Source organism: Anabrus simplex, chromosome 5 (genome assembly GCF_040414725.1).
Source record: "Anabrus simplex isolate iqAnaSimp1 chromosome 5, ASM4041472v1, whole genome shotgun sequence".
Classification (NCBI taxonomy): Eukaryota; Metazoa; Arthropoda; class Insecta; order Orthoptera; family Tettigoniidae; genus Anabrus; species Anabrus simplex.
In genome coordinates, this window is record NC_090269.1 from 177,280,393 (window position 1) to 177,307,317 (window position 26,925).

Genomic DNA, 26,925 nt, shown 5'->3' on the forward strand with positions numbered 1-26,925 from the left:
TGGTAGGCCCGCTTTCCTACCACCAGTCACAATCCGTTTGAGGAATTGCATTATAATGGCAGACACTCACTTTCCACCTCCCTTTTTACATCCTCAGAAAGACTATCTTAGTGGTTTTCCCAACTGAAATGAAACATAGGTCGTTACAACGACATCAGTACAAATGATGCGAGTAAAAGCAATGATTTCGCATGAAATACTCGATCAGATGAAGAACTACATATTTTCTCACCTAACGAACAGTACTACGCTGCCGATCTAACAGTCCAAGTTCCAGAGCTGGAATGACCAGGCTGCAGACAGCCGTAATCCGTGAACACTCTGTCTTTTTTCGGAGGGGGGGGGGTCGAATGGTGGAGAGTCCCAGGGCCTTTACTCATCTGTTTCCTAGGAGTACCCGATGAGTCGGAAAATCTCAGTTCACTACACTGGCGGCGGAAAAATCTATCTGTCTTGGAGGCAATTTCTGCCTTAAGAGTGCACACTGCTCATTCAAAACAGCGCGTCAGAGTAGGGATCGAATAGCTGGAATACTATGATGAACCAGTGAGTTACGTACCAGCAGTACGGTATCAGAAAATGTATGAACGACAGGAATGACATCCTAAAGAAGAAAGTTTTCTAACTCCCCAGCTGTTTCCCGCCAATATTCAGTCAGGCTGTTATACTCGGTACGCAGCATTAATCCCATCTATCGGAGTGGAGCGGCAGCATAAGAGACAAAGAACATCACCACAAACAATGGTCAATGTAATGTTATTGTTTATCAATGTTATGGGCTTTCAATACCTTCGTAGGCCTTCACATTTAGTTTTTTGCAAGCTGCTTTACGTCGCATCGACACAGATAGGTCTTATTGCGACGATGGGATAGGAAAGGGCTAGGAGTGGGAAGGAAGCGTCCGTGGCCTTGCCGCACTTAAGCGACTGCAGCTATCGAGCTCGGTACATTCAGTTTTCTTCCGACTCTGAAATACCACTCTTGTCATAGTCGGTACGGTAAATTTGAATAAATCGGAAATTGTATTCTCTATAACTTTTGTTATGTAGTACCTTTCGATAGGACCAATAACATAGGTAATTAAAAATTAAATTTTAGGTGCCTTCCCCCAAACTACAACTTCATGCAAGGCGAATAAAATTGTTTACAACTTAGACTGTAGTTTCTTATTCCCCGTCTCTATATACCGACGTTCATTAAATTCTGTTAACCCAAGTTCCCATGGCTCGGCGTTGATATGGACTTAGCAACAAAAATACAAATTCATGAATATCTTGTGTTATCAAAGCCGGTACAGTAACAATGTGTGGCATAAATGATCGGAAATTTAATTCTAAATAACTTTAGGTATGTAGTATTTACGATAGGTCCACTAATAATATAAATATTTGAGAATTCAATTTTAGGCCTTCCCCTAAACTACCATTTCACTCATCGTGAGTAAAATGATTTACAACCTAGATTGTAGTGGTTCATCCCCCGACTTCGCATACCGATTTTCATTAAATTCTCTTCAGTCGTTTACTCGTGATGCGTGTACATACGCACGTACATACATACATACATGCATACATACATACATACATACATACAGATAGACATAAATAATGGAAAAGTAAAAGAGTGCATTTTCTTGTTACTATGGACATGACCGATTCAGAAATACCGTTCTTTTCAAATTCTGAGCGATGTACAGACAAAACTCTTATTTTATATATATACTAGCTGTTGTACCCGTGCTTCGCTATGGAATTCTACATTGTATACGGGATTCTAGTGTACACGTTGTGATTGTATTAAATTGCATAGCTCTTAACGTTACCCTAGAAACGCGACGGGGAAGTCGCCAAACATCTTTTCTCATATGAAGACTGAGTTGGGGAATTTTCACTGTAATGGTAGATCCGCTTGCATACCATGTCACAATCAGGTTGGAACGTTTTCATTATCGAACAGGACTACACTACCGATCTGACAGTTCAAAGTTCCAGAGTTGGAATGACCAAGCCGCAGACAGCCGTGATTCGTGAACACCGTTCTTATTTTTTCGGCAGGGAGAGGGTCGAATAGTGGAGACTCCCAGGTCAACACTATGCCCTTTTACTAATCTGTTTCCTAGGAGTACCCGATGAGTCGGAACATAGCAATTCACTACACCGGCAGCGGAAAAAATCTGTCTGACTTGGAGGCAAATTTTTCCTCCACAGCAGAGGAGAAACCTCCCTCTTCACTGATAATTTGGAATAAAATGAATGTAGAATTTAATAAAAGTGAAGAGGAAGAAGCTCTTTTCAGAGTTGAATTTTGAGTTATTTAGTGAATTGTGGCGCTATAATTTGGATTAGGCCTAAATTGTAATTCTAGACCAAGTTATACTACTACTACTACTACTACTACTACTACTACTACTACTACCACCACCACCGAGTAAGCCTCTGCCTTATCTATGCAAACTGCTCATTTAAAACAGCGCGTCAGAGTAGGGTTCGAATAGCTGGAATACTATGATGAACCAGTGAGTTACGTACTAGCAGTACGGTATCAGAAAATGTATGAACGACAGGAATGACATGCTAAAGAAGAAAGTTTTCTAACTCCCCAGTTGTTTCCCGCCAATATTCAGTCAGGCGGTTATACTCGGTACGCAGCAGTAATCCCATCTGTCGGAGTTCAGTGGCAGCAACTTCCCAACAAATAATGGTCAATGCAATGTTGTTGTTGATCAATGTTATGCGCATTCGATATTTTAGGCCTTCACATTTAGTTTTTTTCCGACTCTGAAATACCACTCATCATAGTCGATACGGTAAACATAAATGATCGGAAATTGTATTCTCTGTAACTTTTGTTCTGTAGTACTTTTCGATAGGACCAAAAACATAGGTTTCAAAAATTAAATTTTAGGCGCCTTCCCCTAAACTACAATTTCATCCAGGGTGAATAAAATTGTTTATATCTTAGAGTGTAGTTTCTTATTCCCCGACTATATATACCGGTTTTCATTAAATTCTGTTAACCCATTTTCTCGTGGCTCGGCGTCGATATGGACTTAGCAACAAAAATACAAATTCATGAATATCTGTGTTATCATAGCGGTGTGGTGAAAATGTATAGGACATAAATGGTCGGAAATTTAATTCTGTATAACTTTGGTTATGTAGTATTTATCGATACGACCAGTAATAATATACATATTTGAGAATTCAATTTTAGGCCTTCCCCTAAACTACCATTTCTTTCAGCGTGAATAAAATTATTTATAGCCTAGATTGTAGCGACTTATTCTCCGACTTTGCATGCCAGTTTTTTTATTAAGATAAGACCACCAATGACATAAATATTTGAAAATTAAATTTTAGGCCTTCCCGTAAACTACCATTTATCAGCGTGAATAAAATTATTTATGGCTTTGATTGTAGCGACTTATTCTCCGACTTTGCATACAGATTTTCATTAAATTCTCTTTAGCCGTTTTCTAGTGATGCGTGTACATACATACATACATACATACATACATACATACATACATACATACATACATACATACATACATACATACACTAGGTAATCAAAAGTATGCGGACACCTGGCTGAACATGACGTACAAGTTCGTGGCGCCCTCCATCGGTAATGCTGAAATTCAATATGGTGTTGGCCCACAGGTGCTGGAAGGTTGCTTGGGGAGTGGCAGCCCATTCCTCACAGAGAGCTGCACTGAGGAGAGGTAGTGATGTCGGTCGGTGAGGCCTGGCACGAAGTCGGCGTTCCAAAACATCCCAAAGGTGTTCTATAGGATTCAGGTCGGGACTCTGTGCAGGCCAGTCCATTACAGGGATGTTATTGTCCTGTAACCACTCTGTCATAGGCCGTGCATTATGAACAGGTGCTGGATTGTGTTGAAAGATGCAATTGCCATTCCCGAAGTGCTCTTCAACAGTGGGAAGCAAGAGGGTGCTTAAAACATCAATGTATTCCTGTGCTGTAATAGTGCCACGCAAAACAACAAGGGGTGCAAGCCCCCTCCATGTAAAGCACGACCACACCATAGCACCACCGCCTCTGAATTTTTCTGTTGGCACTTTTTTTTTTTTTTACGGGGGGCCCCCGTAGCCCGCTCCCCCGTCGTGACCATCGACTCAATCTACATGGCCTCCGACATGCTATTAATTTCTAAGTAGAAAAGAGATAGCTGGGTAGAGTGGGAAGTGATACAAGGAGTATCTGCCTGTTTCCATGTCGGACACGTTACCAGGCGAGATTGTGTTAGGTATATGGTATTGGTGTATGGTATTGAAGGGTCAGGGAAAAACCACATAGGCAGAAAGAAGAAAGAGCCTACATGTAAAACCTGACATCTTTTGATAGCACATGCAAGGATGTGGGCTGGAAAAAGACCAGAGGTTGTGTTAGTTAGGAATATGTGTCATGCAATCATAACCATTTACCTAGCTTTTGTCAATTATTATGGGGGATCAGTCCTACTTGTCACTGCCTGGTGCGGCTCGCACGCTGGCAGATGACGTTCACCGGGCATTCGTCATACCCACACCCTGCCATCGGATCGCCACATTGTGTACCGTGATTCGTCACTCAACACAACGTTTTTCCACTGTTCAATCGTCCAATGTTTACGCTCCTTACACCAAGCGAGGCGTCGTTTGGCATTGACCTGCGTGATGTGTGGCTAATGGGCAGCCTCTCGACCATGAAATCCAAGTTTTCTCACCTCCCGCCGAACTGTCATAGTACTCGATGCAGTTTGGAATTCCTGTGTGAAGGTCTGGATAGATGCCTGCCTATTACACTTGACGACCCTCTTCAACTGTCGGCGGTCTCTGTCGGTCATCAGACGAGATCGGCTTGTACGCTTTCATGCTGTACGTGTCCCTTCACGTTTCCACTTCATTATCACATCAGAAACAGTGGACCTAGGGATGTTTAGGTGTGTGGAAATCTTGCGTACAGACTTCTGACACAAGTGACACCCAATCACCTGACCACGTTCGAAGTCCGTGAGTTCCCGGAGCGCCCCATTCTGCTCTCTCACGATGTCTAATGACTACTGAGGTCGCTGATATGGAGTACCTGGCAGTAGGTGGCAGCACAATGCACCTAAGATGAAAAACGTATGTTTTTGAGGGTGTCCGGATACTTTTGATCACATAGTTTACAGACAGACAGACAGACAGACAGACAGACAGACAGACAGACAGACATTACGGAAAAGTAAAAAGTGCATTTCCTTGTTACTGTGGACATGACTAATACAGAAATACCATTCTTTTCAAATTCTGAGCAATGCACATACAAAACTCTTTTTATATATATAAAAATGTAGTTCATTACTTAACGATAATAGAGTTTCTTGTTATTTCTGTAAGGTATACAAATTTGACACTGAAAATCGTCTGTCCTAGACTAAACCTCCTATGTGATAATATTTTTGCAGATACACTCATCCCGCAGCACATACATGATGAAGAGCGAGAATGCCTTGACGATATTCACACAATATTGCACCTTAGATGACAGAACCTTACCGGCCGAAGTTCTCAGCTAAAATATTTCACACCGAGCTCGATAGCTGCAGTCGCTTAAGTGCGGCCGGTATCCATTATTCGGGAGATAGGTTCGAACCCCACTGTCGGCTGCCCTGAAAATGGTTTTCCGTGGTTTCCCATTTTCACACCAGGCAAATGCTGGGGCTGTACCTTAATTAAGGCCACGGCCGCTTCCTTCCCACTCCTAGTCCTTCCCTGTCCCATCGTTGCCATAAGACCTATCTGTGTCGGTGCGACGTAAAATAACTGGCAGAAAAAAAAAATCACATGGGAGGTTTTGTCCCGGCAGCGACGAAATGTTGGTGCAACACCCAGCTTCAGATACCACCAGCCGCCACTGATAATAAAGTTTGTAGCAATGGCCATTTAAGGGAAGTAATTGGATTTTTAATAATAATGATAATAATAATATAATAATATAATAATATAAAGATGAAGTATTTTTCTTCGATGAATTTCTTGCCAACTATTTAATGCCTTACTCAGATTTTTCGTAACACGGGGGCGGGCAAGGACTAGGTCTGGAAAGGTAGTGACTGTTGTCTCCGTTAAGGCAGAGACCGGCATTATTTTATCTGATCTGAAACTGGGAAGGCATGGGAATTTTTTATTAGGAGTGGAACTGTAGGTTTTGAACCATCTCCTGAATGAAGGCTTGCTGCTACTAGTCGCACACAGAGAGCCAACTTGCTCTGTTCTTTGAAGAATAACAATATTGGCGGTAGGTTGTGATGTCGCGAAAGGAGGAAACATAGAGAACGTCCTTGGCTTCGTAAATCTAGAATTGGAGTTAGGAAAGAACAATATTTTGACGGGATACTGTATAGGAAAGCTGAAGGATGGGAGTGTAGCTTACGGAAGTGGAATCGAGTGTCACTCACCTGGAAGAAGTCTGTTTCCAACGTTACTTTCACGAGGTAGACTGCGTGACGGGATTGATATAAGTAGTACCTGTATTCTTTATATAGTGTGATGCTACCATCACATTTCTTTATGCTGGTAGTTTATCATGTTGAAATACCAGTTCCTATAGGCCTAATTCGGAGCCAACTCTGAACAGTAAAGTTCGATTGTGTGCAAGAGTTATGTTGATATTTAAATGATGATTTAGGTACCTACATGGGCTGTCGATTTTCCTTTTGTATAACTGTAGTTATAAAGCTGATCATTTCCACAGATTATTTGTTGACGATACTCTGTGCTGTATTGCGCTAAATTGCTACGGTCACGAATCGTGGGTAGATTGCAGGCTCCCCGCCATCTTTCGCTTGACACCTGTTAACCAAGGCTGCCTGTAGTCTGCTGCTGGGTTGGTATTGATCAGACAGTTACCCGGCCACTTTAATATGTCGGCCGATCAATTCCTACAGATTTGTTCTCGCCGCTTACCTACTCGCAAGCTTGTTTATTTATTCCGTGATGCCTAGTTGTTGCATGCGTTTCCGCCGCTGCTGGAACGCACCCATTCGCATTCTGGCGCGGCAAGGCAACAATTGAAAGTCTTTGCAATGCGACATAAACCCTTGAAATTGCTCTGACATGTTTATTTTAACCCCGGAGCTACATCGTGTGTTGAAAGAAAAATGTAACATTCGTTGGCAGTCGTGGTGTTTAGGCAATACATAACAAAATTTTATAAGTTTTTTGGATGTTTTTGAAGACCGTCTTATTGTTTTTAATGTTTGTGGGTTGAAGTATGTATAATTACCTGAAAATGTGAGGTTATAATATTTGAGAAATTTAAACGTCATTTCTTGCTTTTTATGTGAAAGTGTTTCCGGACAAATGTGCGTTGTATTTTCGGGCATTGCTTAGGATTTTTGAAGTGCATTGACATTAATTCTGCATGGTGTTGCTCCGGTGTTATCTGTTAAACCTCAAGATTCTGGTGATTAATTTTCTAATATAAGAGTACCTATTCATTTTATTTCAGTGCTGCAAGGAGGGATTTTGACATATGAGTATTGAGGGTAGAATTTTTAATTATTTTTAAATGGACTTAACATTTTACAGTATTTTGTTAAGTTACTTATATTTATCAGTTATTTAATGATTTTGTGGTGTTAATTCATTTTCTAGCAGTGCATTGTTTAAATCATACATGTGGTTCAATGGAGAATTAATTCAGGGTTTGTAATATTATGTTGTACTTACAACTGTCATGAATATCTTGTGATAAGAATTATTCGGTTACTCTAGTTATGTATGAATATATTGTGATGTTGCAGTCCCCAGCATAGTGGTGCACAACGGCTCAAGCAGTGCACCTGGTAGCCCTTCCATGGAACGTGAACATGTCTTGGATAAACAGGTATTATCTTCATTCTGGATGAATTATGGTTGCGAGCTGTAATAAATTTAATCATTGATGCATCCTACAACCATACTCTCAGCATTTACTTATAATATGGGTGGAGTCAAAAATAGAAATCAATTTGATAAGGCTATGTTAAAGAAATCCTGCTTGATGAATTTGTGTGTAATATTGAGTGATTTCAAAAATAGGAATGAATGTGATAGGGTCAGGTTAGAGAAATCCTATTTAATGAATGTGTGTTTGTCTAAATAGTGACTAGTGAAGAAAGGTCTAATCTTTCTGGTTATTATCGTCTTGTGTTCATGATCGCCATCATCAATTTCTATCATTAGATTTGTTGTCCAAGTCCATAGCGTATGGGTGTCAAACGTTTCCTGCCGTAAGCCCAATGCCTGTGCTAGAAATGCCTGTGCACATGGGCGCAAGTCACTTCCCAACATTACTGACTAAGGGCTGTGCACGCATACCAATGACAGGCTCCAGTTGCATGTTTTGGTCTAGAAGAAATGGTTAAAACATACCGGCTGTGGTATACAGATTTACACTGATTTGTTAGTGTGTGTTTGTATTTTTATACTTGTATGTCAACACGGTTGTTTGAACATGTACCGCTTTTAACATGGAAAGGTTTACAAAAAAAAAAGTATGTTTTGTTACAGAAGTGATATAATAGTGTCATATGTTATGTTTGATTCATGATTGTAACACTAAAATAGTTCAATTTTTATTTTATTGTTGTATGTATGTTGGGTGTTCAGCCCAAAGGCCAGTTTGATCCTCTACAGCCCCACCAACAGCTGTCATAGATAGCATAGGTGTCACTGACGAGGCATACTAAGTAAATGAAGAGTGAGGTAGTTTCCCGTTGCCTTCCTCACTGAGCCAGAAGTTGCTATTACATATCATTCTGCCAAGCCCACTGAAATGCATGCACCAACTGACCCTATGAGCAATATTTTCATCCATTCGTAACAGGGACTGGCTGCATAAGGCATAGTATTACTAGAATTGCTCATACTTCGGTCACTTTCATATTGTCAAAGCCAAGGATGAGACTGAGACAGGTCAATGAAACGAACAAATTTATTCTTGCCCATACCAGAAGACATAGTGCACTGTAAACACTACATCCTGCCAGAAAAGGCATATTTAACTAGCTATATTACCCGGCGCTGCCCAGGCATTTTGTTGTTTCTGTTAGGTATTTAATTACCTGTTTATTATGTGTGAAGAGAATTTTTGTAGATTTTGTTATTATGACATTGACTGATTAACACATTCACGCCCATCATCTGAGCGGCTGTTTAAAGGGCTGGCCCAGCTATTCCAGCTGTTAGTGGCAGAGGAAACAACAGCGAATTCTTTTCACAATAAGTTCTAAACTGAACAAGATATGGAAACAAAATTTTCCACATACCTTAATGAAGTCCTCTAGTATCTGTGTAGGGTGTGGTAGGTAATGTCACACTTTCCTGGGTGAATGGAAACACTACACATTTCAAAAAAATAGTGTGTTTCACTAATAATTTTATTTTTGAAGCACACTTTGCACCTTCTTCAGGGGAACTTGTCTATATTTGATAGTGGAAACTTTAAGAGAATTCTTTTCTCTTCCCATCTAACCTAAATGATGGATTCTTGGCCAGTGCCCTCTTTGGCGGCAAAATTGCTGGACGTTGACTTGGAGCTGATGACGTAGATGGAGCTGAGATTTCGGAGAGAGGTGACTGTACTTGTATGTTGGGTTCACTTTTTACCCCGTTCGAGAATTGCCTGTTGTTCCTTTAGATCTTTGGTACACCCCTATTTGACCGTATTGTTCCACATATGGCAGTGTTCTGTTCCCGTAATTGTTTCGCGAGTCCAACGCTATTTGTAATAATTGTCCATATAGACTGTATACCTCTGGCCAAGGTAATTTTCAAGCAGCTGAAAAACTGTGCTTTGTAAATTCGCATCACTTACATCATATATATTGTCCCAACACGCCATGGTTATACTTCAGAACGTGATTATACACACGCTTGTGCAATCACAAACCAACTACACAGTTAGTTGTGTGAGCGCTAGGCTACCTTCAGAAACAAGAAAGTGCATTGGGAGGGAAAATCGCCGTGGCCATGTGGTTTCTGGTGAGTAGAAGCATTCATAAGGGTATTACTTTCATCTCTCTCGCACATATTTGTGACCAAAATAGATCCCAGCTGCGTAGGAACGACTCCAGTTCAAGGTTGCGCTTATCCAGGCTAACTCGTATATGGTCCACAGCACGGCCACGCGCTATAGGCAATAACTCGGATACGGGCGTGAATGTGTTAAGAACTATAGACGTTATTGTTGTGTTTAATTTCAAGTCTTATAGATTATTTTCTTTCTCGTTAATCAAATTAATCTTTGTAAGTTTGGACATTTTCATCATCACCTCCTTTTGCCATGCCTGTGCAGCTCAGCTGGTACTTAAATGGCATCCAGAGTGCCCCAGTATAACTCAGTGACCACGGAGACTATGGATTCGGTGCTAATACTGGTCGTTTTCGATTATTCTTGTACGTCATTCCCTCCCTTAGGTTTGCTAGAAGGTGTTTTACTCCTCCAGTACCAAGCTCGATAGCTGCAGTTGCTTCAGTGCGGCCAGTATCCAGTATTTGGGAGATAGTAGGTTCGAACCCCACTGTCGGCAGCCCTGAAAATGGTTTTCCGTGGTTTCCCATTTTCACACCGGGCAAATGCTGGGGCTGTACCTTAATTAAGGCCACGGCAGCTGCCTTCCCACTCCTAGCCCTTTCTTGTCCCATCGTTGCCATAAGACCCATCTGTCGGGGTGACGTTAAAAAAAAAAAAATTCCTCCAGTATCTTTTCGAGATAGTAATTCATATTTGTACGAAGTTTGGTTGAGAGCTCTTCTGGAAGATATTGTACACACATACATCTACAGTTTAAGTAATTTTCTCTTTCACTCCTTTTACTTTTAGGATTTGTATTATTTTAAGTTTTTTTTTTTAAGTTTTCTTAATTGTGACGTTAATTGATCGTTTATGAACTCTTTAGCAAATTCTTAAATTTGCTTAAGATTATTTTGTTTCGCCTTAAAGTATTTCCTTCTGGCAGCCCAGACAGTCTGAGAAGTAGTTGATCCTTTCAAACAAATAATAAAAATAATTTATAACGCAATGTATTATAGATATGGTGTACACAATTCCAGCTGTTACCGGGACTGTCACCAATCAGCCGATCGACACTGAAAACTGTGTAAAAAAACTTTAATCTCGGTGAATTTGGACATTTTCTTTTTATGACCCGTTCTGAATCACCATGCCGATGGGTGCTGAACTTTGACTTAAACGACATCCGGAGTGCCAGTATTCATCTCATTGACCCCAGAAACTATGGATTCGACAGTAATTTTGGCTCTTTTCGATTATTTTACATGCCAGCTCTTTCTCCAGGGCTGTCTTACCTCTATGGTATTTTTTCGAGATAGTAACTCATATCCGTACCGGGTTTGGTTGAGAACTGTGATGGGGTTTGACCTTAAGGGCATCTGGAGTGTCAGTATTTATCTAACTGAGCCCAAAAGCTATTCATTCGGCAGTGATAATCGTTGTTCTTCATTATGTTTAAGTGTGGTCCACTCCGCCAGGGGTGCTAGGGGTGTCTTACCCCATGTAATGTTTTTCCAGATAGTATAGTAAGTCATATGTGCACCAATTTTAGTTGAGAGTTATGCTGGAATATAACACATACATCCATGGTCTGTCATTTTCAACATTCCTTTTTTCAACCCTTCTCAACCTCCATTCCAACTGGGCCTGAACTATGACTTAAACGGCATCCAAAGTGTCACGGTGTTGGGAGTCCTGCCCCCGCAGTCATATTTTTGTTTGGTTGGTTGTTGTAAGCTATGCTGAAACATACATTCACCCATAATTTCCGTTATTTTATATATTTTCTTATTCACTCCTCCTCACCCTCGTGCCGATGCGGGTGAACTTGGACTTAAACGACATGCAGAGTGTCACTGTTCATCTCAGCGACCCCGAAACCTATGGTTTCGAACTATTTTTATATATGCCACCTCCCCACAACCACAACCCCTAGTGGTGGGTTGCCCCATAGTGTTTTTCTGAGACAGTCATATGTAGCAGAATCTCTCCTTTGCTTAGCTTACATTTATGCGCGTGCCTACTTCGAACACCAGGCCTGTATTCTACTGCTGAATACTTGAGCTGACATTGCCATGGTTACTGCTGGTCATTTCTTCATCCATTTCCTAGAGTGTATAAGTGTGATGCCAGTATCTCCAAAACGGTTGGTTTTAGGCTCTTAAAACATGGTTTTCGGAGCCCAATGGGCCTTACCAAGTTTTGTTCTACACGTCATGAGGCACAAAATGAGCTTTGTCTCATCCTTGTATGGCAAATTGAATATTTTGCCTATATTAGTGTATGTTAATGTGCCAAAGGGCCTAAAACTAGGAAATCGAGAGGGATGTTAAAATTTTTTGTAGATGGGATTACCTGCAGGGTCCTAAAAGTTAAGTATACAAAATTTGGTTCAAATTGGTGGAATGGTATGGATTTGTATAATGTACAGACAGACAGACAGACAGACAGACAGACAGAGAGAGAGACAGCCATTCTGCTTTATGGATAGATAGATAGATAAGTAGATGCCCTGAGGAGAAGAAATCAAAATTTTATGGCTTTCCTTTTTTACATAGCATTCCCCACCTGGCTACTCATTCCTGCAATGCGGCTGATGAAAATTTCTGGAGAGAACACTGACTTAGGGCTCCCAAATTGTCAGGGACATAGTCCAGATGATTGTTCAAAAAAGTGAGTTTTGAACTCGTGTTGCAGCCAAGAGCGTGAAATTGTTTCAACATATTTTTCACAATTGTCTTATAGTTCACATCTTTTACATTTCCCAAAACTTTATATCATGGGAATTCCAAGTGGCATGGATTTCCGTTTTTCACTAAACCACTGTTTTAGTCTTTCAAAACATGTTTTATGCACGTTTACTAGTGTGGACAAAACTCCGCCTTTTAAGCAGGAAGCAGAGGCACACAATCTCTCCTTTGCCTCTAATGCTTCATATTACTATGTCTTGGCTTTGATGGAGTGGGAATTGCAGAGTGCACTTGAACTATATATCGACACGGCTTCTGCACTGGACAAAATCCACAGTCTAATACTTTAACATTTGAGTGACTGATGTCTCGAGGATAACCTCTCTCTATTCAACAGAATATGGAGTGAGGAAGTGTTTTCATCTCATTTGCAATTACTACGCCAGGTAAAGATCCAAAACTTCTTTATAGTTACGGGCCAGTATGCCTTACGAATGTCCTTTGTAAGCTATTAGAAATGATGCAGAACCGGCGACTCTTGTGAGCCATCGAAGAGAGAGGTCTCTAGACTAACTATCAGCGTGGTTTTCTCTCTCATCGGTCTGTCAGTGATCATCTGGTCATACAGGAGAGCGCCATTCAGGAGACCTTTTTCTGGAAGGAGCACGTAGTTGCTATGTTTCTTGACTTGGAAAAATCTTACGATACTACCTAGCAGTATGGGATAATCTCCACACTATACGAGTGTGGATTTTGGTTAAATTTACCAGTGTTTATTGAAAGTGCCATGTCCTTCTGGCTCCTTAAAGTCTGAGTAGGGAATGCTTTTTCTCAGTATTACGTTCAACAAAATGGAGTACCACAGGGATCTGTACAGTATCACGTTGTTAGCAATCACCATCAATGGCATATTATATAAGATAGTTGCCGCTGCTGGCCTGCAGTCGTTCCATCGCTGGATGCAGACATTTGGTTCTACATTGCAGCCCTGAAAGGATGGCGGTGTCTGAGAGACAGCTACAGCAAACTATTAACCAAGTCAGCAGATGGGCCCTGCAACATGGTTTCTGATTTTCATCAGCGAAAACCTCTATTGTACAATTTTGTCAACATTGGCTTGTGTGTCCTGAACCAGAGCTCTGCTTGCAAAACAGTGTTTTGCCAGTGGTAGACATCTGCTGGTTCCTGGGTTTCCATTTTGATAAGAGTAACATGGCAGCCTCACATCCGTCAGTTGACAGTTGCCTGCATAAAGAGACTTGCCATGCTTGTGTTTTTCAGCGGTACTTCGTGTGGGGCTGAACGTGCTGTGCTGCTACTTTTTTACATGGCTATGGTTCTTTTCCACTATGTGTCCTTGTGATAGTGCTGCTTATGGTTCAGCATCAAGATCTGTGAAACAATCTGCACCATAATGGAGTTAGGCTGGCAACCGAAGCTTTCCTTAGCAACACGATTCCGAGCGTACTTTCTGAATTAGGAGTTCCAACTTTATGAAGAAGATGACGGCAGATACCGTCCAGCTCCATGGCTAAATGGTTAGCATACTGGCATTTGGTCACAGGGGTTCCGGGTTTGATTCCCAGCAGGGTCGGGAATTTTAACCATAATTGGTTAATTTTGCTGGCATGGGGCTATGTGTATGTGTCATCTTCATCATCATCCCATCCTCATCACGACGTGTAGGTCGCTTACAGGTGTCAAATCAAAGGACCTGCATCTGGCGAACCGAACCCGTCCTCGGACACTCCTAGCACTAAAAGCCATACACCATTTCATTTCAGCAGATAGTTCTCATGTATGCTGCCAAAATTTGTGAAATGCCTCATCATCCAAGCTTTCACTGCCTGTTTAAGACCCAGTACCAGCAGACGTACGGAACTATCTGAACGCCACACGATCGGTTAGGATTGAAATTGGTATCTTGTGTTCTGAGCTGGTTGTGGCTCATGGCGGTACTTCCATAGCCGGATATACGGCTAGATCTACTTCGTTGATCCAACGTGAACATAGATGTCTTTGTTTGTTGGAGGTTTTTCCAGGACTTAGTCCACTAGTATCAGAATGCATGACATGCCTTCACTGATGGTTCCAAGAGGAGAAAATGTTGGAAGGAAAATCTTGCATCCTAGTGTCTGTAGTGTTTATACTGTGGAGCTCTTCACCACCTTAGAAGCTCTGCAGTTTGTGCTGCGTGATGTAAGATGCCACTTTCTCGTACGTGGTTCTTTAAGTTCTGCTGTCTTCTTCTTGTTTTATGACCGTATAGGATAACTTAAGTCAGTCCATCGTTCAGGTCTCTTTGAAGGGATTGTTCGGGCTTTGCGGTCCTCCCAGTACTTCTTCAGACGCTCCGATCTTCGTGCCCTTTCCTCGGTTGAAAATATGCGTGTTATTGGTTTGTTTCGCTTAAGGGTAAAGCGAAGGTTTATACTCTTGAGTTTTGTATTCAATTTTATCTTATTTGTGGTGTCTTCTGTTGTAAGGCCTATTTCCTTCAGATCCTCTCTTACTTCTCTGATCCATTTATATCCTGTTGTGGTATTTTTGGAGATGAGATTATGTTATCCTAGTTGTTTCAGAAGTCTCAAATTCTGCATCCTCATGTGTCCAAAGAATCCCAGTCTCCTCTTACGCATAGTATTTGTAATGGGTTCTAACTCTTTGTACACGACTTTGTTAGGTATTATCCGCCACTATCCATCTTTCTGGTATTTTTTGTTGTTGCAGGTCCTTCCAATCCTCCTTTCAATTTTCTGAAGTCTGTCAGTCTTTGATTGTTTATTCAGGTGAGAAAGTGTTTCCGCTGCGTATGTAGCTTCTGGTTTCATAACTGTGTTGTAGTGTTTTATTTTTGCATTTATTGATAGACATTTCTTTTTGTAGATATCCCATGTTAATTTTTGTGCTTTAGCTAATCTATTTGTTGTTGTTTGTATTGAGATTTTTTCATTTAGGTTGTGTGTTATTACTTCAAGATATTTAAATTGAGTTACTATTTTGATTTTATTACCATTTATGGTAACTTCTTTTAGTTGTGTTGGTTTTTGGGGCATAATTTCTGTTTTTTTCAAATGATAATTTGGGGCCAGTTTTATTTGCAATGTTTTGAAGTTCTGATATCTGGGTTTTTGCTTCTTTTATGTCAACTGCTAGTAATGCTAAATCGTCAGCAAAACCCAGGCAGTTTGTTTTGATTTTTCAACCAAATTTTATTTTTGGGAGACATTTCCTAAACCATTCCCTCATTACCATTTCTAGAGCATGATTAAAAAATAGTGACGTGAGCCCATCTCCCTGCCGTAATCCAGTTTTAATACCAAATGACTCTGATATTTCACCCCTAAACTTCACTTTTGATTTGGTGTTAGTGAGAGTCAATGTTATCATGTTTATTAATTTGGAGATTTCCACAAAGGTCTGATCTTCTCCTGGCGCTTTGTAGTTTTTTAATTTATTCAGTGCTTGGTAGACATCCTTTGTTGTGGAGGGATTGATGTTCTCTGATGGTGTTTTCATTGGGGTGTTGGTGTCCAAATGAAGGAGTTCTGTAGGTTCCTCACAATTTAGAAGCTTGTTGAAATACTTAGCCAGAATTTCTGCATTGTTTTTATTGTTATGAGCCAGCTTACCGTTTTCGTCCATCAGTAGGATCGGGGGTTCATATTTCTGGAGCTGTTTTCTGAAGGTTTTGTAGTAGTCCTTTGATTGAGTTTTATTGAATTCTTCTTCAATTAATTGCAGTGTGTCCTTATGATTCTGTCTTTTTATTCTTCTTAAGACTTGAGTAGTTTCTTTTCTCTGTTTTACTAGATTTTGATAGAATATTTCTGATTTTTGGGACTGATGTAATAGCCATGCCTGTTGTCTTTTCTCCACTGTTTCATCACATTCACTGTTCCACCATTGGTATTTTTTACCTGGTTTAATTGGAGCCAGTTCTTCTGCAATTTGTTTAAGGTTGTGTACTAAGTCTTCAAGTTTATATGTTATTTTTATTTTTTCAGTAGTTTTTTTTGGTAATTTCCATTGTTGATTAGCTTGGTAGGATCTATTTATCTTTTAGTTTTAGGGACTTCCTTTTGTTGTCTCCTCTGGGGAGTGAATTTAATTTTAATTTTAACAATGTAGTGATCTAAACCTTTGTCTATTTCTTCAAGGACTTGGACGTTATATCAGTCAATCACTACTGATCTGCATTTAGGGCAGTCGCCCAGGTGGCATATTCCCTATCTGTTGTTTTCCTAGCCTTTTCTTAAATGATCACAAAGAAATGGAAAAATTATTGAACATCTCCCGTGGTTATTCCAACCCCTAACTCACCTTCCTATAAACGAATATTTGCCCCAATTTGAGATCTCTTTGTGGTAATATTTGTCCATGCAGATGTGATCCAGTTGCCATTCTCCTTTAGTCTAGTCAGGGTGTTTCCATGTTTCGAGTTTTTGAGGTTTTCTCTTAACCCTTTTAGTCCAGGTGTACAGTATACTGTACATCAAATTCATTAGCTTATAGCACCAAGAATTATTAGTGAATAGAGGAGTTCTCTATCTTGCTAGAGACTTCTATGCTTTGTCTTTGTTTCTCAATTGGTTGAAGTGACATCTACTAACACATTGGTGAATTATGAAGATAAACAACAAACATGGCAGACAAGCATGCTGTTAGTGGAGGTAAGTGGGAAAATTTTATTCTTTATTTTTAACATTTTATTCTGTTTAGGGTAAAGTTCTGTTTGGGGGTTAAAGATAAAGGTTTGAATAGAATATGCATACTAATTATAGTTAGTCTTTCATATCCCTTGACTCATAACATCCATGTATATTAGCATGTACAGTGAGCGTAACGGTTAGTGTTATTAGCTGCCGTCCTCGGGGGCCCGGGTTCGATTCCCGGTACTGCCAGAAATTTAAGAATGGCAGGAGGGCTGGTATGTGGTTGAAATGGTACATGCAGCTCACCTCCAATGGGGGTGTGCCTGAAAAGAGCTGCACCACCTCGGGATGAGGACACGACTTTACTTTAGCATGTACAGTATACTGTACATGGGGTCTCAAGTGTTGCAAATAGTGTGACTGAGTTCATTATATTTCACAAAGTTTTATTTATATACCTGGTAGTTTCTAGTAATATAGAAGAAGATTAAGTGTTGTATACTCTAGATTGTCTCTTAGAAATGTAAAAAGGAACTTTGTTTTTGTTCTCTGAGTTCCCTAAAATATATTTTTGTTGAAATTCAGGCACATCAAGGATGAAAATGAACACAAGCGACGTTGATATGATTTTGAAGTTGTTGGAGAATGGAGATGTGTCTGATGTGGAGGAACTAGCCAGTGATGATGAGGATGAACCACAAACCAGCCACAAATACAGCGCATTGGTACGTTATCACATTCAATATTATTACACATTATGAAACTCCAGTACTCTTATGGCAAACTAAGTTGCCCAAATTTTTAGCTAATAATTATTAAAATATAGCTTTATTTTGCGATATGTTTCAGGAGCTGATGTTGAGATAATATCTGTAAGCAGCCCAACCGAGGCAAGTGGCAATGGATATACTATTGGTACTTCTGGAGATGCTGAACTTTCTGTTGAAGATATTTTCCTGACACAGAGGCCTGATATTCTGCTCCCATAACAATGTGCAAACCAAATAACACTTTAATTACTTTCCTCAGGTTTGATTGGCTTGTATGTCACGTCTTTCTGAAGTGCATAAGTATTTGTTTTCTCTGAGTGATGGAGTACAGCCAAATGCTAGAAATGCTCGGTTGGCACAGAAGGAGATAATGGATTTGTTAGATTTCAGGCTTAGGGTAGCTGAAGCTTTTGTGAAGGTTGATAACCAATTCAAGGGTATCAAAAGAGGAAGGCTATCTACAAGCCCTGTAAGATCACCTTCAACTAATAAAAAACAAACAACTGAGACGAGACCACAGAGGGAAGTGCGGACGGATAGTGTTGGTCACTTACCAGAGCATGATGACAATAAAGAACCTACTCGATGCAAGAAGATTAATTGCACCCAGTGATCACACATTATGGAGTACATCTTTGTATAAATACGAACAGGAACTGCTTTGCAGCATTTCATAAGCAATGAAATGAATGTGAATTGTTATGAAGCATTTCTTTGTCGGTAACATGTGAACAAAATATAAATATTTGTAAATAATTACCTGTAAACAATGAAAATATCTCAAAAATAGATCATTTCAGTTCTATAGGAATGTATGGCTTGCCATTTAGTACAGTAGAAACATTGTATACCTCCAAATCCTGTCCTAAGAAGGTTGCCATCCCAAGGTAAAAGTTTAGGATTCAGCAACACTTGATACCAAATGTACAGTATGCTGTACATGATATATTTTTGTAACGGGAGGTCTCTCATCAACCAAATTTTGTAAGTACACCCCCAGTATGACCTAAAATCAAAATCCATTCAGAAATAATTTTTCTTTCCAAACAGAAAAAATCAGGACTGAAGGGGTTAAAACATGTAGATTTTGAGATTAAGTTATGGTTTCTACACAGGTCAACTAGTCTCTCTCCATTTTGATTTGTTTTCTTGTGTGCTGGCCATTTTCCGATGATGTCACAGTATATTTTTTTCTCTGCCTAGTTGAGCGTTGAAGTGGCCTATTCATAATTTTACATTGTGTTTGGGGATGTTATCTATGGTCTGGTCTAGTAGGTCCCAAAATTTGTTTGTTTCTCATGGTCTTTTGAGGAGTATTTTTATCATTAGTGAGAGCATGGGTGTTTGTTATAGTATAGCTTTTATTAGATGGCTTTAAGGTGAGCGTTGAGAGTATATTAATTTCTGTTTCTCGCAACACTCACTGGTGCAGCAGATTCATGACTTAGCCAGGTTGTGGGATGCTGGTTTTAAAATCACTTCTGCGTTGTGGCTTCCAACCCAAGTTGGGGTTGCAGGAAATGAACTTGAAGATTAAGCTGCAAAAGAAGCGGCACCTTTACCACCTAGACCTATGAACGTACCTGCTATTGATACTTGTTCTCAGTTATGTTGAACCATTTGCGTCCTGGGAGTCAGTGTGCCTGGGTATCCAACTCCCAACAAGCTCAGATCATGTGATATAGATGTTAATTCCCATAGGGAACCTGAAATATTTGTCCTGAATGAGTAAATTTATTTACAAGCTCAGATAAGTTAAGAAGACATCTGCCTTGTGGCGGTCCTGTTTCTGGCTTTCACTGAGAGATGCAGTGCTGAATTCACCGCGGCCCATATCCTCACAGAGTTTGGCGATCTCTGTGGCCTAAGATGGAACATTGGTCTGCAGGAGACACCTGAAATGTTATTAGCCGATGACTAGAATACTGCTGATCTTGTCAGTCATTCAATCAATCAGTTACTGATCCTCATTTAGGATAGTCACCCAGGTGGCAGATTCTCTATCTGTTGTTTTCCTAGCCTTTTCTTAAATTATGCAAAGAAATTGGATGTTCATTGAACATCTCCCTTAGTAAGTTGTTCCAATCCCTAACTTCCCTTCCTATAAACAAATATTTGCCCCAATTTGTCCTTTGTGTCAGAGCTTATACATTTCAAATGTTCTTTGTCTTTTTTGGCTTAATGAAATAAATTTTATTTTAAAAATTCATTTTCAGATTCCTCAGTTAATTAAATAGTTTTATTTTCATTTTTTTGTTTTCCTGCAGCAGTATCTTATTGGCATGTAATATTAGTTCCATTGTACAGTAGTTCTTATATTGCATTGGATGTTCTTCATTCCCAGTCAGTGGGCCATGATGATTTTTTTGTGTACTGTTTGCTCTACGTCGCACCGACACAGATAGGTCTAGAAGTAAGTATAAATAACCACCTAATCGATACTTTATTAATGCCTCAGGCAAAATTGAATAAAATTAAAACTTACAGGACATGTTTCGACCACTTAGTGGTCCTCTTCAGCTGTATAAATAAAGAACTGAAAAGAAAAACATTGACAATAAGCACAAATAAAAGTTCTTTGGAGACTCCTTTGATAAAAATGGAGGTCATCAGAATAGGTCATCTTGCCTTTCGTTCTTGTTTGGAAAAGATGTTTATTCTGCGCTGTCTAGAGGGTCTGTCTTTGAGCGCGACCTGGTGAAGTAACGATGTGATACAGTTTGACAGTTCATGGAAAGCTCTGGAGAGAAGGGAAGTAGAGTTTCATCGTCATCTAAAATAACATGTGAGGGAGGAGGGAGATTGGGCTATGCTTCTGCGATGTCGTGTTTGATTATATCTCTTGTTCGTCTAGTCTGTTTCATGTCTACCCATTCTAAGTATTTGCTAATATTCTCATATAAGATGTTTTTATGCTCGTTGTTTTCGTTGAGATTCTCTTCACCGTTTTCCAATTTATCAAGAACGATGTGGATGTTTTCCAGGTTGTTCATAAGATTACCTTTATTAATCATACAGATAATTTGAAGGTCCTGTTTTATATTGGTGAATTTGTGGTTGGACTCTTTCATATGGGATCCCATGGCAGAGAATCTTTTGTATCTTTCAGCATTGACGTGTTCTTGATATCTAATTGAGAAGTTCCTTCCAGATTGTCCCACGTAAGTTTTTTTACATTGAGCACAAGTCAACTTATAAATACCCGATTCCTGGAATTCGTCATCTTTAAGTTTATTAGCTTTATTATGACTAAAGAACCTATGTTTCGTGTTGTTGTTTGTAGAGAAGGCTACCTTGGTATTGTGTTTCTTGAATAAGTTGGTGATTTTGTAAATCTTCGGGTTATTAAAGGTGAATTTTACATATCCTTTTTCTTTTTCTGAATGCTGTTTAATTTGTTGTTGGTATTTGCATTTAGTGATGATTTTATTGATGAATTTCAAACTGAAACCATTATGTAGAGCCTGTTGACGAATGAAAGAAAGTTCCTTTTTTCTGTCTGTTTCTGTTAGCGGAATTTCAAAGGCTCTGTTGACGAAACTATAATAAGCTGATTTCTTTTGCGAGATGGGATGTAAAGAATCACTTTTGATTGTAGTCGGGGTAAAAGTGGGTTTCCTGTATATTTTAAATTGGAAATGGTTGTCTTTACGAATTAAGTATACAGGAAACCCACTTTTACCCTGACTACAATCAAAAGTGATTCTTTACATCCCATCTCGCAAAAGAAATCAGCTTATTATAGTTTCGTCAACAGAGCCTTTGAAATTCCGCTAACAGAAACAGACAGAAAAAAGGAACTTTCTTTCATTCGTCAACAGGCTCTACATAATGGTTTCAGTTTGAAATTCATCAATAAAATCATCACTAAATGCAAATACCAACAACAAATTAAACTTAAACAGCATTCAGAAAAAGAAAAAGGATATGTAAAATTCACCTTTAATAACCCGAAGATTTACGAAATCACCAACTTATTCAAGAAACACAATACCAAGGTAGCCTTCTCTACAAACAACACGAAGCATAGGTTCTTCAGTCATAATAAAGCTAATAAACTTAAAGATGACGAATTCCAGGAATCGGGTATTTATAAGTTGACTTGTGCTCAATGTAAAAAAACTTATGTGGACAATCTGGAAGGAACTTCTCAATTAGATATCAAGAACACGTCAATGCTGAAAGATACAAAAGATTCTCTGCCATGGGATCCCATATGAAAGAGTCCAACCACAAATTCACCAATATAAAACAGGACCTTCAAATTATCTGTATGATTAATAAAGGTAATCTTATGAACAACCTGGAAAACATCCACATCGTTCTTGATAAATTGGAAAACGGTGAAGAGAATCTCAACGAAAACAACGAGCATAAAAACATCTTATATGAGAATATTAGCAAATACTTAGAATGGGTAGATATGAAACAGACTAGACGAACAAGAGATATAATCAAACACGACATCGCAGAAGCATAGCCCAATCTCCCTCCTCCCTCACATGTTATTTTAGATGACGATGAAACTCTACTTCCCTTCTCTCCAGAGCTTTCCATGAACTGTCAAACTGTATCACATCGTTACTTCACCAGGTCGCGCTCAAAGACAGACCCTCTAGACAGCGCAGAATAAACATCTTTTCCAAACAAGAACGAAAGGCAAGATGACCTATTCTGACGACCTCCATTTTTATCAAAGGAGTCTCCAAAGAACTTTTATTTGTGCTTATTGTCAATGTTTTTCTTTTCAGTTCTTTATTTATACAGCTGAAGAGGACCACTAAGTGGTCGAAACATGTCCTGTAAGTTTTAATTTTATTCAATTTTGCCTGAGGCATTAATAAAGTATCGATTAGGTGGTTATTTATACTTCTTGATTAAACATCGATACGGTCATGAAATGGACAACTTGTAATACAGATAGGTCTTACGGTGACGAAGGGATACGAAAGGCCTAGGAGTGGGAAGAAAGCAGCCATGGCCTTAATTATGGTTCAGCCCCAGGATTTGCCTGGTGTGAAAATGGGAAACCACGGAAAACCATCTTCAGGGCTGCCGGCTGTGTGGTTTGAACCCACTATCTCCCAGATGCAAGTTCTCAGCTGCACGCTCCTAACTGCATGGCTAACTCGCCTGGTATGATATTTTCGAAATTCAGGTATAGTCCAGCTTCTTGTCTGAATGGGCAGCTTACAGACTTTCGGTTCAGGTGGTTTCGGGTTTGATTCCGAATCTAGTATTTTAAGCGTGTCTAATTAATTTTTCTGGCTAGGGGACTGTGTGTTTGTCCCAGCATTCTTCTCTTCATATTCAGAAAACACGCCACACTACCAACCACTATAGAAAGCACAATAGTAATTACATCCCTCCAAATAGAGTTGGTGTCAGGAAAGGCATCTGGCCGTAAAACAGGGTCAGTAGATCCATGCATAATAAGGCTATATATATCCATTTTACACATTGTTAGATTTTTGTAAATTCCAGAGTTTAAACCTGCTGGCATAGTGGTGTCAGTTCTTGGATAGATCCTCCCTCTGTTGCTTGTCATCTTTCAGCTGGAATTCGATCAGTTCAAAATGTCTTTTGTTGGGATAAGTGTGCAAGACTGGATCTGATTTCATCCTCTCAACACCTGAGGGTGCAGATCAAATTTGTATTCTGCTGGCCTGCTGTCATCATGTAGGTCTGATTGTACAAACCCTTGGTATACTTTTTCAATTTCAATTCTATTCCTATTCCATCATTTATGATATGTTTGTATCCTTGGCCATACCAATTCTTTGTTGACATTTCTTTCTCATAGTGGAATTGTGCCTTGTTTTCTTGTTCACTTCTATGACAATACAGATCTATTAGTATTGTTGCTTATCTCTTCAAACACCTCTTTGAAATTTTCTGTTCAACTCAGTCAGCAGTTCTCCATCCTTCTGAATTTTGGCTCCCTTCCTCCTTTCTGGCGATTTGTGTGGTTCCAACTGCCATCGGGTTTAATTTTTTTTTTTTTTAATACCCTTGCAATCGTTGGTAAATTGTGGTCATGTTTCTCCTTCACAATGTCGTTAATTTAACACCACAATTTCTTTAGTTCCCAGTTAAGGAGATTTCAAATTTCAAACTGAATCCTTATAGATATTTTGGAGCCTGATGAAATGTTTTCTAGTTGGAATCTTGGGAGCTGCATTCCCTTAGTATTCAATCTGTTGGCTTGTAATGTAAACATAAGGAATGCAATGTCTGATCCACAGCCTGCATCTGGCCAAACTTTACTTGCTGTAATGGCACTTTTCCATCTTGTATTCCCAATCAGGTGATGCCCATGTGTATAGACGACAGTTTCACTTGTTGAAATGTGTGTCGTGAAGAAGTAATTAGAATCACAGAAACTAGTGAGCCCTTGTCCTACTTCGTTTTGAATGCCTAGTCAATAGAGTGTAGATGTTGATTCCCGTAGGGAACCTAAAATATTTGTCCTGAATGAGTAAATTTATAATACCAATATAATGGTCCGTTATTGGACATTATAAATTTTCCAGCCAACTCATTCCTGGTTGCCTGCGTTTCGCCCTCGTGTGCTAAGCTAGGCTCGTCAGTTGGGACTTAGCACACCACCCAAGACGCAAGGCTGGTGCATACCGTGGAGGCCACTGCATAGGCCACTTGAAGCCACCAGCAGTGCCAATGCACTGTGAGAGCCATGTCTCATTTCCAAAAATAGATGCCTGCCTGGCCATCAAATGATGTAGATGTTGATTCCCATAGGGAACCTAAAATATTTGTCCTGAATGAGTAAATTTATAATACCAATATAATGGTCCGTTATTGGACATTATAAATTTTCCAGCCAACTCATTCCTGGTTGCCTGCGTTTCGCCCTCGTGTGCTAAGCTAGGCTCGTCAGTTGGGACTTAGCACACCACCCAAGACGCAAGGCTGGTGCATACCGTGGAGGCCACTGCATAGGCCACTTGAAGCCACCAGCAGTGCCAATGCACTGTGAGAGCCATGTCTCATTTCCAAAAATAGATGCCTGCCTGGCCATCAAATGATGTAGATGTTGATTCCCATAGGGAACCTAAAATATTTGTCCTGAATGAGTAAATTTATAATACCAATATAATGGTCCGTTATTGGACATTATAAATTTTCCAGCCAACTCATTCCTGGTTGCCTGCGTTTCGCCCTCGTGTGCTAAGCTAGGCTCGTCAGTTGGGACTTAGCACACCACCCAAGACGCAAGGCTGGTGCATACCGTGGAGGCCACTGCATAGGCCACTTGAAGCCACCAGCAGTGCCAATGCACTGTGAGAGCCATGTCTCATTTCCAAAAATAGATGCCTGCCTGGCCATCAAATGATGTAGATGTTGATTCCCATAGGGAACCTAAAATATTTGTCCTGAATGAGTAAATTTATAATACCAATATAATGGTCCGTTATTGGACATTATAAATTTTCCAGCCAACTCATTCCTGGTTGCCTGCGTTTCGCCCTCGTGTGCTAAGCTAGGCTCGTCAGTTGGGACATAGCACACCACCCAAGACGCAAGGCTGGTGCATACCGTGGAGGCCACTGCATAGGCCACTTGAAGCCACCAGCAGTGCCAATGCACTGTGCGTCTTGGGTGGTGTGCTAAGTCCCAACTGACGAGCCTAGCTGAGCACACGAGGGCGAAACGCAGGCAACCAGGAATGAGTTGGCTGGAAAATTTATAATGTCCAATAACGGACCATTATATTGGTATTATAAATTTACTCATTCAGGACAAATATTTTAGGTTCCCTATGGGAATCAACATCTACATCATTTGATGGCCAGGCAGGCATCTATTTTTGGAAATGAGACATGGCTCTCACAGTGCATTGGCACTGCTGGTGGCTTCAAGTGGCCTAGGCAGTGGCCTCCACGGTATGCACCAGCCTTGCGTCTTTGGTGGTGTGCTAAGTCCCAACTGACGAGCCTAGCTTAGCACACGAGGGCGAAACGCAGGCAACCAGGAATGAGTTGGCTGGAAAATTTATAATGTCCAGTAACGGACCATTATATTGGTATTAGTCAATAGAGGCTGACAGCATTTCCTGCCTGTATATTTTAGCTATTTCTGTTGGCAATAGTAGAATAATTGACTCTGCCATGGAGGGTAAGAGACATAGGTGACAAAGGTGGTGATAGACTTCGTTTTTAATGATTTTTGTTAAAGAGTTGTGGAACTAAGTGGTGAGGAGTTACAACGAATGCGTGTAGTTCACAGAGGCTTGCAGACTGAAAGGCTGTAATTAAGATATTTGTAATGTATGTATGTATGTATGTATCAGTGGCAGTGCATGGATAAAATATCTGGAGGTTCACTGCTTTGGAAAATAGCATGTTCAAATTTGTTACTTCATGTTTACATAGATATAAAATAGTGACATTGCTTGATTAGCAATGCTACTTTCCTTTTGAGGCACACAGCTTCATCATGAAGAAGTTGCCAAACAATGAGAAACGAAAGAGGGAATATGAGGTGTAATTACCTTAAGCTGATCCAGTTCCATCTGATGTTGAAGATGTTGCTGACGTACAAATAACTGCTTCAAGAACATGTTAGACAGACTAGCGTTATTTAAGTTGTCATGTATTTTGCTATTTACTTTTCATAAAACACATGTTACTAATTAAACGTTTACATTAAGTACGTAAAACTTAGGCTATGTATGTGTGTTGATACTATACAAATGACACTTAGCAAAATATTCTGGTTAATTACATCAAAACTGCAAAATCTTGAAAT

At 39.9% G+C, this 26,925-nt stretch overlaps 1 protein-coding gene across 7 annotated transcripts in view; it reads left to right on the forward strand.

Annotated features, from left to right (window-relative positions):
• The window catches only part of enc (encore), a 1,357,661-nt gene that overhangs the window by 360,011 nt on the left and 970,725 nt on the right, over window positions 1–26,925 (forward strand). For 6 of the 7 annotated variants that reach the window (XM_067147181.2, XM_067147182.2, XM_067147187.2 and 3 more), the window contains exon 5: window positions 7,790–7,872. In XM_067147181.2, the coding sequence (XP_067003282.2) occupies window positions 7,790–7,872 (83 nt within the window). Of the gene's footprint in view, window positions 1–7,789; window positions 7,873–15,467; window positions 15,521–26,925 lie in introns of those variants that run through there. The other variant, XM_067147184.2, reaches the window with a different exon arrangement.